Source organism: Haliotis rufescens, unplaced genomic scaffold (assembly GCF_023055435.1).
Source record: "Haliotis rufescens isolate VD_foot unplaced genomic scaffold, xgHalRufe1.0.p SCAF_13, whole genome shotgun sequence".
Lineage (NCBI taxonomy): Eukaryota > Metazoa > Mollusca > Gastropoda > Lepetellida > Haliotidae > Haliotis > Haliotis rufescens.
The window spans coordinates 33,396,722-33,412,649 of NW_025963813.1; the positions used below are offsets into that span (position 1 = coordinate 33,396,722).

The 15,928-nt window shown below is 43.7% G+C and overlaps 1 protein-coding gene across 5 annotated transcripts in view; it reads right to left on the reverse strand.

Annotated features, from left to right (window-relative positions):
- Nucleotides 1-5,016: 5,016 nt before the first annotated feature.
- The window catches only part of LOC124118109 (neuralized-like protein 4), a 44,708-nt gene continuing 33,796 nt past the window's right edge, over nt 5,017-15,928 (reverse strand). For all 5 annotated transcript variants that reach the window (XM_048394433.1, XM_048394435.1, XM_048394432.1 and 2 more), the window contains 7 exons: nt 15,722-15,901; nt 14,513-14,591; nt 12,632-12,739; nt 12,116-12,254; nt 11,623-11,738; nt 7,009-7,156; nt 5,017-5,864 (listed from right to left, as the gene is read on the reverse strand). In XM_048394433.1, coding sequence (XP_048250390.1) covers nt 5,660-5,864; nt 7,009-7,156; nt 11,623-11,738; nt 12,116-12,254; nt 12,632-12,739; nt 14,513-14,591; nt 15,722-15,901 — 975 coding nt within the window. In that variant the 3' untranslated portion in view covers nt 5,017-5,659. The remainder of the gene's footprint in view (nt 5,865-7,008; nt 7,157-11,622; nt 11,739-12,115; nt 12,255-12,631; nt 12,740-14,512; nt 14,592-15,721; nt 15,902-15,928) is intronic.

A 15,928-nucleotide genomic window follows, 5' to 3' on the forward strand; every position in this document is an offset into this window, starting at 1 on the left:
TCAATTACTTGAATAAACATGCCAAGGGGAATAATTCTGTAAAGGGAGACAACTCTGCAGGGATCTGTTTGTGCTTTCAGTATACATATCAGTATCGATACAATGTCTTCAACCAAAGGTCATCTCAATAATGAATTTTGGCGACTACATCACACGGGATCTCCACTCCACTCCCTTCATCCCTATTGTCCGGCTTCATCACCTTACCACAGCTCTAGAGTCACTTTTCAAAAACGTATAAAAAATCATGGCAGTGATAAAGTGTTGGGGTTGGTCAAAACACATACAAATATAATGGTAACAATTTCACCATACATGGTAAGGGCCCTTAACAAAATGAAATTATCATGTCACAAACTAAATGCCATTTGTTTCAAAATTACTGTCATAGAAAAATCAATGGTGAATGGAAAACTGACAGCATATGATTAGGGTTGATATTTTTATATAACTTGACTTTGGAAAATGGGAATAGATCATTGAATGTAAGAGAGCATCGACTCGTGCAGATCAACTGGCTAAACATGGTTCTCACATCCTGAAAATAGGGTGTCCCTTGTGGAATATATAATACAGCATCAGGGCAATACTTTCTAAATATCTAGCCCTGAACATGAATGTTGTGAAAAGGTTTTGAAGGTAGGACGTCAATAGTTACAGAGAGTAAGTGTGAGTCATAAGTATGATAACGAATATAGTCGAAGACATGGCTGAATGATTCTATAACCACCAAACATTGGAAAACAATCTTCCTGGTTATTAGATTGGGGCACAGAAACAAACCAGTTCTACATGAACAGACCACCACGAGAGAAGACTGCCTTACACACAGGCTTACACAGGTAATGTGAATTCCTGCCAAACAAATACTGTCAACAGATACAAGATCAAGGAACACACGTGTGACCAAGATTTTACAATTCCTGATAATGGAGTATTATATACAAACAGCTCACACAAGTATACACGGTAGGAGATTCTCACAAATTTACAATACAGAAACCATGGCATCAGGTTTGATACTTATTAAATTACATGGACACGGCTACCATATATCCAGGACTACCTCAGAACACACACTATTTCAACATCAAATACATCAGCACTTGATCAAAAGACGATGTATCATCACAGATCAGTGACTGGTATCATGTGGCATTTTCTCTCCATATCAAATATGGACATTTTACATACTGGCTAACACTGAAATTGCTCATGCAGAAATATAAGATCAATAATTTGTACAGAACTTGGAATATGGATGGCTTGGGTTGTGAGCAATGCATTGTGAAAGATTTGTGCAAGCATTGGCTTATGTATCAAAATATTCACACGTCTAGTTCTAAATGTAATATCACAAATAAATCCATTTCAAGAAGTCAAAAAGTGGGATGGAAAAGTCAAATTCCAACTTTTACATTCAACCCTTTAGCCACAAGGCCCTGTAGCTCACCTGACTTATGAAGTTATAATTCTGTTACACTTTAACTATATCTTAGTACAAATATCTAAAAGTATGTAACAGAAAAATTAGTGGGAAAACAAAAGTATTTTTGCTAACTTGTTCAGGACATCGTTGAGGTAAACTTAAGGATGCAATGAACAAACTGTGTCGTCATGACACTCAAACAAAGTCCAAGCCCTGGGACCAGTTGTTCGTAATAAAATCAAAGAAAAGAAAATCAAATCACTAAATATCTTCACAAGAAAGAACCTGCATGCCAAATTTCTGATTAAGCAGTATCAGAGAGGGTATTTCAGGGCATGTTGAAAGTGCACAGGTCAGCATTGGAGTTACTGGGGGTCCCAAGGTCATGTGCCTTTAAGTTGTCTGTCACAAATGAGTGAGTGAGTTGGGGTTAATGCCGTTTTAACAGTATTCCAGTAATATCACAGCGTGTCGGCTTAATGTGGGAGGAAAGTGATGCAGGTCTCAGACGTTTACCACTTTGGTGAAACCCACGAGCACAGGTATGGTGCTGACAAACCTAGAAACTTAATCCGGGCGAACCAGGATTCGAACCTACAATCATAGGTTTCTGGCATCCCCAAGGGATACAACTCTGCACAGCGAATCGTGGTGCCTTAGACGACTGGGCCACCCGTGCCCCCAAACATAAGAATAATAATAAACCAGAACTCTATGCAGCCTGTATTTGTAGTATTTGAGCGGCCTTTGTGTGATGCGTGCGGAAATATGTCAGCTGGTGCTGTTGCATGTGCGCCAAACTCCTTCACGAGTTGATCTTTACAATGCATGGTACACGGTTTTTTACAATGTCGTAGGGTCCTGACAAGTAGTTCAACAATCACCTGCACGCTTCATGAACATGCTGACAGGGACCACAGGAACCCTTAACAAGAATGTTCATGCCATGATTAGTTTTCTAATTGCTGCTTAGAGACACTATAGCTGGGGTCATTCACACAAAGTTTCAGCTTTCTAGGCCTTATAGTTTCAGAAGAGAGGCTGAACATGAAAAAATAAGGACGGATGACCTTACGACACGCCACAACGTAAGCTCACTTGACTTTCAATAAGGTGAGCTTAAAAACTATTACAGGTTCAAAAACTTCTTCAGACATTACGGTTTTCATCTAAGTATTTGGAAATTACTTATTTTCAAGTAATCCAGCCATGATGGTGACTATAGGATTTGAAAGACAAGAATAGCAGGTTGACAATGGAGATTGAAAAAGTTTGCAGAATTGATTTTGGGCAAATTTAGGTCAGGGTCATCGGAGGAAAACACAAATCTGGGGTTTGGAGTTATCTCCCTTTCTCAGCTGACATACATTCTCTTTGCACAGGGTACTGCCAACAGATCAACATTGCACAATCTGCTAATGTATACAATTAATTTCCTTTTCTTTCAACAAGGTTCATAGTTGGCATCTAGAAATCGAATGTTGAAGATTAAGAGGGATTACTGAACACATCTTTTATAGAAACTGAACGTGTTCCCTTCATCAACACATAGGATGAAAGATTCACTGGCTGGGATTCCTGACTCACATTACCTGAGGGCATATCATGCAGCATGACAACAAACGCGGAACAGGTGCTTGTTCTACTTGACATCACACAGTTGCACTGGACAGCTGGTAGAACATGTTCCGAGAAGGGAGGGATTTGGTTCACTGCCACTATGTTCAACAGGACCTTATGATGGCCAATATCATTCAAATCTTAGTTCTCGCCACCGCTAAACAAAGATCTGAGGACATCCCATTACGGTCACATCAGACTGAACTTCGGCGAACTTTGTCCAACCAATGGAATGACTGAAAAGAAGTCAACATTGGCCAATCAGAAGGTAGTTATTTAACTAGTACCTTAAGGCACTAGTTTTAAATTGGCAACTATGCTGTGAAACATATTTTGACAAGTTCTTGATAAAAATTTGAAAACTGAACGAAAGAACATTCTGGAATGACTAAGAGCTGTCCTAGATTGTATGGATTCAGTAATAAAGCCCGTAATTGTTTTCTGTGTTAAATTTTTCGAGGTTGCATGATTAAAAAACACATTTCCACTGTCACTTCGTCAGCTATGGTCTGATTGGTCGGATGAAAGGTCATTCTGTCGTGACCTGTAATGGGATGTTCTCAGATCTTTGCTTCATGGTAGCGACAACTAAGATCTCATCTAGATGAGATTGTCATGATGGCGTGTCTGCAAGTTCAGAGGAAACCATAAAGTGTCACAGGTCCTAGACACATAGCTTTAACCCTTGAACACTGTACGGTGCTGGCAAACTAATGTTCAGAGTCGGGGGGAAAGTGGGATATGAACACAGTGAGAATGGATCTTTCAAAGACAAAGGGAGGCAACTCTGCACAGACATTTGTGGCTCCCATGATCTTCAGAAAACGGATACACATTATTTGTGCAAGATTCAGTGAACCAGTTGAGACTATCTCTGGGGCTCTTGACTTGAGGTAAAGAGAACTATGAAGATTACAGCAAATACAGACTGTGGAAAACAGTTCCAGCTTGTAACAGTCCATGGAAAACATCTTCTGTGAATCACATCAAGTCTCGTCCTCCAAGATGCCCCATTTTCACGTTCACAAGTATACTATTTGGTTCCATAGTCTTTGACAATTCTACATGTTTCATTGACAACAGTTCCGTGAGTTCAGCAACCTTTCATTCCACAGACAATCACACAAAATAAATAAACACATCTCGCATATATCAACAATGCAACTTCACCGGTGGCTATGCACCACAGAAAATTCACAGACAATATATATATATATATGCAACAGGCATGCTTTTAAAGGAGCCACATTGTATCCACATCCAACAAGTTGAATTCCAGCATTTGAACAAAAAACACTGGAGTAGAACATGTTTCTTTTACATTCATACAATTTAAAGTCTTCAAGAACATACTGAAAACAAAATGGTCTTTGCTTTAAAAGTGTTCAGAAATGATCAACATGGCGTTCCTCAGAACAGAGTATCACAAGATTGACGAGTCTGAGATGCTGGTAGTTGTCCTCTCGCTGACGAAGCAGGGCCTTTCATGGAGGCTGTACATCTCTCACACTGTGACACTACAACATTAAGCCTGTGAAGTACATCTAGCCATACCAGGAACACAACACCAATATTTGATTTGCTTGAGTTTTGGTTGAAATGATGGAAAAATTCCAGTCAATATTGAAGATGGAAGATCAGCTGCAGTAATCGTATCAGCATTGGTCAATGTACAGACGAGACAGGAGGTCAAAAACAGGCTTGAGACATTGTATCCTTGATGTAGAGAACAAAGGCTTTGTTTCATGATGGCTAAGTAACCATGGTAACACCAAGTTCTAGCCATCTCTAGATCAGTTGCAGAACACAGCTTCTCTGACTGATACTGATCCTTGCCCAGGACACTTTGTGTGGTGGTGTTTGCAGGGGTATCTCAGGGCTATGTCAGAATGGTCGCAGGTTTTTGTCAGGTCCTGAGTAACGCTGTTCTTTGGTTCTGACTACAAGAACCCCAAGCTCCTGATTCATTGATGCTCTCAGCTTGTGGGGGTCAGGCAGGCCGATGTACCAGGGCTCCGTTCTACAAAGCGATCTTAGCGCTCCGACTTCCAAGTCTATGTTAAAAGTATGGGAGTTACGATCATCTTTGTGCTAAGCTTGCCTTGTCGTGCTTTGCCTCCGTAATGTGACCGTGAAATCACTACCTGAATGATCCCACAATGTTGGCAATGCTTGGAATCCAAGCCCTGGGCTATTTCCTCCAGACCTCCTGTATGTCTTAAATGTCCTCTGAATATCCTCCATACATCCTCCAAGAATGGATTCACTAATATTTCTCTGGAGTACAATTGGCATCAAGACCTCAAGATCTTCAGGAATAAGTCTGAGGATTGACTGAAGTACATCATTACCCCCTGGCTCTACTCTGTTGGCCACACAGATTGCCACTTTGTTCGAAACATGACCCAGAGGATGTGAGGTATGGGCTTCAGTAGAATATCAAGCAGGTGTTCCAGCTGTCTGCCCGACAATCCACCTCAACAGTATACACGTTCAGATAAGTAGATGTAAGGTAAACCAAGTCTCCTTGTTGGATCACAGCCATATAGATGGACACACGTCCATAGTTGATTCAAGGTCTATCTCTCACACACACACACACCGCCTTGTTCATTCCACCCTCAACAGCAAGGCATACAACATGGTGGAGCCCCGCTCCTTCGTGGACCACTCCAGCTCACTGTTGTTAAACTTGGGATCGATGGGGTCACTCGCCTCAATGGTCTGTGGGCCGACCTTGTAAGACCCTGGCTTCACCCACACCTGGAATGCGACTCGAGCCTGGTACAGCTTCTTTGTTTTCAGGTCTGTAAATCTGAAACATGAACATGGTCACATGCATTATTCAAGTTTGTTTGTTGCTTAAAGTAACACTGAGCAATGGTAGAAACTAACAGTTTTTGTCAACTAGTCCTTGCAATGATAAAATATAGCAAAACCCTTAAAAAGGGCAAATGTCTAGTCCTTATGATAACTACTGGGCAAATTGGCAAGGACTACAGGAGTAGTGGCAATTTTTACGGCTGCTTAGCAATAGTGCAGCTAAATGACGAGAGCCTGTAAATAAATGAGTCTGAAAAAATCCAATCAGTGATTGTTATAGTGACAATGAATGATACATGGCGTTGGGGTATGAATCGTTATTGACCAAGGTACCAAGTCTGACTTCCTCATCCAGTGAGTCACCTCTTACAACCAGCATTGGTCCCCATAGTTTGAAGGGATGCTAGTTATTTCAAAAAGAATATACACATTCCTCCCCACAAAGTCAATGCTTTATGGAAATGAGTGAGTGAGTATGGTTTCACGCCACTTTTAGCAATATTCCAGCAATATCACAGCGGGGGACACCAGAAATGGTCTTCACACATTGTACCCATGTCGGGAATCGAACCTGGGTCTTCGGCATGACGAGCGAACACTTTAACCACAAGGCTACCCGACCACTCCTTATGGCAATGATGATGCTGATTATGAATGCATTGTAACCATATCGGTCATAGGGTAATGACAGTCAGCAATTATGCAGCTATATGATGGTTGGACCAGACAATCCAGTGATGAGGCATGTGTGCTGACATGGGGGGGTGATGCCAGTCAGCAATATTGCAGCTATATGATGGCTGGACCAGACAATCCTGTGATGAGGCATGTGTGCTGACATGGGGGGTGATGCCAGTCAGCAATATTGCAGCTATATGATGGCTGGACCAGACAATCCAGTGATGAGGCATGTGTGCTGACATGGTGGGTGATGCCAGTCAGCAATATTGCAGCTATATGATGGTTGGACCAGACAATCCAGTGATGACATGGAGGGTGATTCCAGTCAGCAATATTGCAGCTATATGATGGCTGGACCAGACAATCCAGTGATGAGGCATGTGTGATGACATGGAGGGTGATGTCAGTCAGCAATATCGCAGCCACATAACAGAGCCCTGATCTGGTATCCCTACCGGTGTTTTGGGGCGAACTCGGAGGCTCCTGCGTAGCGTATTGTGGGGGAGAAGAAGATCTGCTGCCCCCCGAAGCTGTCTGGCTTGGCTTTCTCTGTGAACACCTGTGGCTGTGGAATGAGGATGCTCTTCCCCCCGACTGGGTCACCTGGAGACGGAAGCTACAGTTACTTCATGCAAAGACCTGTCACTGTACCTGCCAGGGATTAATCCTGGATTCTAAACCAACCCTGGCACACAAACTGGGAAAAAATCATCATTTATTCAAAAGTGGGACTATTTTAACATTTTTATTTTCTTAACAATGCTTAAAAACAGAGGCATATTAACATTGTATTATTAGATTGTATCCAAAGCAATGATAAAGCACTAAGTATGAAACTGTAATAAAGAAGTTCCACAAATCTTATCCTTACAAAGTATGAAAGCCTCTTTCTATTTCCTGGCCCTGTTATCAGTGAAATACAGATTATTAATTAGTTATTGGTTACATACAAGCATGAATTTGCCGCAGTCTCGGAGACAAATATTGGCCTCTGAGCGGGTACAGATAAACCCCTGCATACACATGAGTACACTGAGACACTCAATCCACCTTGTAAGTCTGGAGTCAGTCTCCATAACACCCTGCAAGTTTGGAGTAAGTCTACATAACACCCTGCAAGTCTGGAGTCAGTCTCCATAACACTCTGCAAGTTTGGAGTAAGTCTACATAACACCCTGTAAGTCTGGAGTAAGTCTCCATAACACCATGTAAGTCTCCATAACACCCTGTAAGTCTGGAGTAAGTGTCCATAACACCCTGTAAGTTTGGAGTAAGTCTACATAACACCCTGCAAGTCTGGGGCAAGTCTCCATAACACCCTGTTTGTCTGGAGTAAGTCTCCATAACATCCTGTATGTCTGGAGTAAGTCTCCATAACACCCTGTAAGTCTGGAGTAAGTCTCCATAACACCCTGTAAGTTTGGAGTAAGTCTACATAACACCCTGCAAGTCTGGGGCAAGTCTCCATAACACCCTGTATGTCTGGAGTAAGTCTCCATAACACCCTGTAAGTCTGGAGTAAGTCTCCATAACACCATGTAAGTCTCCATAACACCCTGTAAGTCTGGAGTAAGTCTCCATAACATCCTGTAAGTTTGGAGTAAGTCTACATAACACCCTGCAAGTCTGGGGCAAGTCTCCATAACACCCTGTAAGTCTGGAGTAAGTCTCCATAACACCCTGTATGTCTGGAGTAAGTCTCCATAACACCCTGTAAGTCTGGAGTAAGTCTCCATAACACCCTGTAAGTTTGGAGTAAGTCTACATAACACCCTGCAAGTCTGGGGCAAGTCTCCATAACACCCTGTAAGTCTGGAGTAAGTCTCCATAACACCCTGTATGTCTGGAGTAAGTCTCCATAACACCCTGTAAGTCTGGAGTAAGTCTCCATAACACCCTGTAAGTTTGGAGTAAGTTTACATAACACCCTGCAAGTCTGGGGCAAGTCTCCATAACACCCTGTAAGTCTTGAGTAAGTATCTATAACACTCTGTCAGTCTGGAGTAAGTATCCATAACACTCTCAAGGTCTTCAGTAAGTATCTATAGAACTTTGCAAGTCTGGAGTAAGTAGTTATAATCTGGGATTTGAAACAAAAATCAACAATGCTGGAAAGCACGGGATGAAACTCTGAAAAGCAAATTGCTGCACCTCAGATGACAGAGCACCCGTGCCCTACAGGTGCTGCCAACCCAGTCTGGGAACCATGCATACTAGATCACTACTCTGGAGGAAGTCTCCATAACACCTGTGCCAGTCTGGAAACCATGCATACTAGATCACTACTCTGGAGGAAGTCTCCATAACACCTGTGCCAGTCTGGAAACCATGCATACTAGATCACTACTCTGGAGGAAGTCTCCATAACACCTGTGCCAGTCTGGAAACCATGCATACTAGATCACTACTCTGGAGGAAGTCTCCATAACACCTGTGCCAGTCTGGGAACCATGCATACTAGATCACTACTCTGGAGGAAGTCTCCATAACACCTGTGCCAGTCTGGGAACCATGCATACTAGATCACTACTCTGGAGGAAGTCTCCATAACACCTGTGCCAGTCTGGAAACCATGCATACTAGATCACTACTCTGGAGGAAGTCTCCATAACACCTGTGCCAGTCTGGAAACCATGCATACTAGATCACTACTCTGGAGGAAGTCTCTATAACACCTGTGCCAGTCTGGAAACCATGCATACTAGATCACTACTCTGGAGGAAGTCTCCATAACACCTGTGCCAGTCTGGAAACCATGCATACTAGATCACTACTCTGGAGGAAGTCTCCATAACACCTGTGCCAGTCTGGGAACCATGCATACTAGATCACTACTCTGGAGGAAGTCTCCATAACACCTGTGCCAGTCTGGAAACCATGCATACTAGATCACTACTCTGGAGGAAGTCTCCATAACACCTGTGCCAGTCTGGAAACCATGCATACTAGATCACTACTCTGGAGGAAGTCTCCATAACACCTGTGCCAGTCTGGAAACCATGCATACTAGATCACTACTCTGGAGGAAGTCTCCATAACACCTGTGCCAGTCTGGAAACCATGCATACTAGATCACTACTCTGGAGGAAGTCTCCATAACACCTGTGCCAGTCTGGAAACCATGCATACTAGATCACTACTCTGGAGGAAGTCTCCATAACACCTGTGCCAGTCTGGAAACCATGCATACTAGATCACTACTCTGGAGGAAGTCTCCATAACACCTGTGCCAGTCTGGAAACCATGCATACTAGATCACTACTCTGGAGGAAGTCTCCATAACACCTGTGCCAGTCTGGAAACCATGCATACTAGATCACTACTCTGGAGGAAGTCTCCATAACACCTGTGCCAGTCTGGGAACCATGCATACTAGATCACTACTCTGGAGGAAGTCTCCATAACACCTGTGCCAGTCTGGAAACCATGCATACTAGATCACTACTCTGGAAGAAGTCTCCATAACACCTGTGCCAGTCTGGAAACCATGCATACTAGATCACTACTCTGGAGGAAGTCTCCATAACACCTGTGCCAGTCTGGGAACCATGCATACTAGATCACTACTCTGGAGGAAGTCTCCATAACACCTGTGCCAGTCTGGAAACCATGCATACTAGATCACTACTCTGGAGGAAGTCTCCATAACACCTGTGCCAGTCTGGGAACCATGCATACTAGATCACTACTCTGGAGGAAGTCTCCATAACACCTGTGCCAGTCTGGAAACCATGCATACTAGATCACTACTCTGGAAGAAGTCTCCATAACACCTGTGCCAGTCTGGGAACCATGCATACTAGATCACTACTCTGGAGGAAGTCTCCATAACACCTGTGCCAGTCTGGAAACCATGCATACTAGATCACTACTCTGGAGGAAGTCTCCATAACACCTGTGCCAGTCTGGAAACCATGCATACTAGATCACTACTCTGGAGGAAGTCTCCATAACACCTGTGCCAGTCTGGAAACCATGCATACTAGATCACTACTCTGGAAGAAGTCTCCATAACACCTGTGCCAGTCTGGGAACCATGCATACTAGATCACTACTCTGGAAGAAGTCTCCATAACACCTGTGCCAGTCTGGAAACCATGCATACTAGATCACTACTCTGGAAGAAGTCTCCATAACACCTGTGCCAGTCTGGGAACCATGCATACTAGATCACTACTCTGGAGGAAGTCTCCATAACACCTGTGCCAGTCTGGGAACCATGCATACTAGATCACTACTCTGGAGGAAGTCTCTATAACACCTGTGCCAGTCTGGAAACCATGCATACTAGATCACTTCTCTGGAGGAAGTCTCCATAACACCTGTGCCAGTCTGGAAACCATGCATACTAGATCACTACTCTGGAGGAAGTCTCCATAACACCTGTGCCAGTCTGGAAACCATGCATACTAGATCACTACTCTGGAGGAAGTCTCCATAACACCTGTGCCAGTCTGGGAACCATGCATACTAGATCACTACTCTGGAAGAAGTCTCCATAACACCTGTGCCAGTCTGGGAACCATGCATACTAGATCACTACTCTGGAGGAAGTCTCCATAACACCTGTGCCAGTCTGGGAACCATGCATACTAGATCACTACTCTGGAGGAAGTCTCTATAACACCTGTGCCAGTCTGGAAACCATGCATACTAGATCACTTCTCTGGAGGAAGTCTCCATAACACCTGTGCCAGTCTGGAAACCATGCATACTAGATCACTACTCTGGAGGAAGTCTCCATAACACCTGTGCCAGTCTGGAAACCATGCATACTAGATCACTACTCTGGAGGAAGTCTCCATAACACCTGTGCCAGTCTGGGAACCATGCATACTAGATCACTACTCTGGAGGAAGTCTCCATAACACTTGTGCCAGTCTGGGAACCATGCATACTAGATCACTACTCTGGAGGAAGTCTCCATAACACCTGTGCCAGTCTGGGAACCATGCATACTAGATCACTACTCTGGAGGAAGTCTTTACAGTGTAAGTGTTAATCCCGTTGGACTGAAACACTCTGTGTTGAGTACTGGAGAGGAGAGAGATGTGTTAGTGCTGCTGTACCTGGCAGTAAGAGGTCACCGTAGTCCAGTATCCGTCTCACCACCTCCACCCTGGTCCCATGGTAGGCCGCGTGCCACTTCTCAAACACATTCAGGGAGTGCGCTTTACAGGGAGCTCTGCGTGGCAGAAACACCAGCGTCATTAGGAGGTTGTGAAAAATCTTATTAGTATCTTCTGATTAGTGAGATCTCAAGTTATTTTGTATACAGGAGTGAGTGAGTGAGTATGGTTTTACGCCGCTTTTAGCAATATTCCAGCAATATCACGGCGGGGGTCACCAGAAATGGGCTTCACACATTGTACCCATGTCGGGAATGGAACCCGGGTCTTCGGCGTGACGAGCGAACGCTTTAACCACTAGGCTACCCGACCGCCCCTTTTATACAGGAAGACACATTAATGACTTATTCATTTCAAAAAGTAACTTCTCACTTACACTGACCCCTGGAGTAACTCTGTTTTGAAATATTAAGACACGAAAGTGACAGCTCACCTGAGCACAAATCTGCACCAGCCGAAGGGTACAGCATAATCACTTGGGGGGTCCCCCCTCCGCACGTAGAAGTCGTCTCCCCTCATCTTATGACAGGTCTCACAGTAACACATGTTGTACTGCATGTCGAAATACCCATCTGAAACAATAACAAGCATGAAATACTCATATCCCACCAATATGACATGTCTGGTTCTGTGCAAGGCAAGAAATATTGTAAGGTTTCCAAGATCTGCTCCGGAAACGAGCACTCCCACCATTTTCAGTCTAAGTCAAAGTCATTGCTATGTAAACTTGAATTTTATTTTTGTTTAAATCAAAACTTTCAAAAGGCACCAGTTTACCACTAGACCTATCTATGTGCCAAGTTTGGTGAAGAAATATTGTACGGTTTTCAAGATCTGCTCCGGAAAGGAGCACTACCATCATGTCATGTGACTAAAACATACAGAATACATTCTCCAGTTCCCACCCAACAATACGGGCAGTTTTCAGTGAGTACAACACTTGTTTTACCTGGCAAGCCCAGTGATGTGCGTAGTCTTGAGCAAAGATTCTGATATTCACAGTTCCTCATGACCGACAGGTCACACACCATCCTGCCTCCCTGCTTCTCCTTCACCACTGCAACAGATCAGTCACACTCAGTACAATCACCATCCTCCATCATCCAGGGTACTTTATCTCCATTCGGATAAATGCTCTGGATCCACCTGCTTTTTGTTAAGGAAGTGAAGTCGCTGTTTCTACCATGAATTAGGATAATACTTGATTCTGATTGGTCAGAGGTTTCAAATGACAATAACAACCTCTGCTTATTTGGTTCAAAGCTTAATTTATTGAGGTCAGATATAGAGGAAACTTAGCTCTACATTGGAAACACATAATGCTCATCTGTTAATTCTGTTCTGATAAATACCCTTCAGTCATTTGTTAACATAGTTAGATTTCAGGAAGTGACATCACAACCTCAATTTCTCTTACCAATAACCACTGATAACGTTGCACAGAATTTCTCTCTCAAAAGTGCACTTTGACTAGATTGCTGTTTTAGCATTCGTTTTTTTTACCAGGGTGAAAATGAAGCCACAAGAGTTCATGTTGTTTTGTTTTGTGTGTTGCTTAATGTGGCACTAAGCAAGAAGTATAGTGGAAGAGAGATAGACCTGAATTGGTTGACACTATCTGATGGTATGGACGAGCCTCAAATGGTTGACACTATCTGGTGGTACAGAAAGACCTAAAATGGTTGACACTATCTGGTGGTACAGAGAGTCCTCAAATGGTTGACACTATCTGGTGGTACAGACAGACCTCAAATGGTTGACACTATCTGGTGGAACAGAGAGACCTCAAATGGTTGACACTATCGGGTGGTACAGACAGACCTCAAATGGTTGACACTATCTGGTGGTACAGAGAGACCTCAAATGGTTGACACTATCGGGTGGTACAGACAGACCTCAAATGGTTGACACTATCTGGTGGTACAGAGAGACCTCAAATGGTTGACACTATCTGGTGGTACAGAGAGACCTCATTAGGTTAACACTATCTGGTGGTACAGACGGACCTCAACTGGTTGACACTATCTGGTGGTTCAGAGAGACCTCAAATGGTTGACACTATCTGGTGCTACAGAAGGACCTCAAATGGTTGACACTATCTGGTGGTACAGACAGACCTCAACTGGTTGACACTATCTGGTGGTTCAGAGAGACCTCAAATGGTTGACACTATCTGGTACTACAGAAAGACCTCAAATGGTTGACACTATCTGGTGGTACAGACAGACCTCAACTGGTTGACACTATCTGGTGGTACAGAAAGATCTCAAATGGTTGACACTATCTGGTGGTACAGACAGACCTCAAATGGTTGACACTATCTGGTGGTACAGACAGACCTCAAATGGTTGACACTATCTGGTGGTTCAGAGAGACCTCAAATGGTTGACACTGTCTGGTGGTACAGAAAGACCTCAACTGGTTGACACTATCTGGTGGTACAGACAGACCTCAACTGGTTGACACTATCTGGTGGTACAGAGAGACCTCAAATGGTTGACACTATCTGGTGGTTCAGAGAGACCTCAAATGGTTGACACTATCTGGTGGTACAGAGAGACCTCAAATGGTTGACACTATCTGGTGGTACAGACAGACCTCAACTGGTTGACACTATCTGGTGGTTCAGAGAGACCTCAAATGGTTGACACTATCTGGTGGTACAGAGAGACCTCAAATGGTTGACACTATCTGGTGGAACAGACAGACCTCAACTGGTTGACACTATCTGGTGGTTCAGAGAGACCTCATATGGTTGACACAATCTGGTGGTATAGAAAGACCTCAAATGGTTGAACTCCCTGTTAACATGGGTTGCAAGACCACTCACCATCATCAATGTCTGCCTTCTCTCGGTCGTCGCCCACGTTGAGGGGCGGCATGTTCCCTTCCTCGCTGACTATCGTCACCTGCAACACCACACAGGGTCTGAGATAACAGGAAAGTCTGACACCACAATATCACAACAACTTAATAGCCACTTCTGTTCCACATTATGAGCCTGCAAATCAACGGACATTTCCCTGTATTTAAAATGTTGAAATATTAAATCAATTTAGTCTAGTAAAAGGTGATGTTTTTGGTTTCATAGATGCCAACGTCTGTATTCTCAATGGATGTAGACTGTTCTGAGATCACCAAAGTTGCATCTTTCTCCACACAAACATATCCAGGGTTTGAGTCAGTATGATGGGTTTAACACCACTAACACCAGTATATCTGAGAGTCTATTAGCTTGAATATTGGCTCTACTGAGTGAGTGAGTTGGATTTAACACTGCTTTTGTCAGTATTCCAGTTATATCGCGGCCTGTCAGCTTAATGTCGGAGAGGCCCGAAGTGATGCAGGTCTCGGACGTTTACCACTTCGGTGAAACCCACGTGCACCGGTATGGTGCTGACAAACCTACAAACATAATCGGGGTGAACCGGGATTCGAACCCACAATCATAAGTTTCTGGCGTGCCCAAGGGACGCAACTCTGCACAGCGAATCGCGGCGCCTTAGGCGACTGGGCCACCTGTGCCCCCAAATATGCCTCTCAGTTTCATGTTCAGTTTACAGTCATCATGTGGAGTATTATAACTGAGCTTACAAGACCGAACAGAATCTTACTAGACTCAGGCCTTTGACTTGTGACTAAAGCCGCAGACTGATATTAGTTACATGTCGTCATGTCAGCATACAGGTCATTACCACTATGGGGAAACCCATGAGCATATGCTTGGCGCTGTCAAATATAATGTGGTGATCCAGATTTGAACTCACGACCATAGGTTTCAGGCACGCCTAAGGAACTTAACTGTGCATAGCGCATTGTGGTTCATTAGGTGATGGGCCACCTGTGCTCCCCTCAAGTAGAACGCCGAATGAAGGTGAAACAATCACAAGACACAGGTAATTATTTCTAAAAATAGATTCTGGACTTTAAGCCAACTCACCTGCACCAATTCTTCACAAGTGAAGGTGTTTTAATTATCAAGGCCAAAAGTTGTTTTTCTGTTTAATAATACAAATTTTGACAATTGTTTCTTGGTTACCTGTTCACACTGGCCGTACAAGTCGACCATTCCGAAACAAGGCGTGGGGACGTCTTTGACTGCTACTCCCTGGTCGACTCCGTTGATGTAGAGGTGGAGGCAGTTCTCGTCATCCACCAGTAGCCCCACATACTGCCCCACCTGGACGCTGTCCAAGTTGCAGGACAACAGGTCTCGCACCTGACAACAAATCACATCACATTCAGC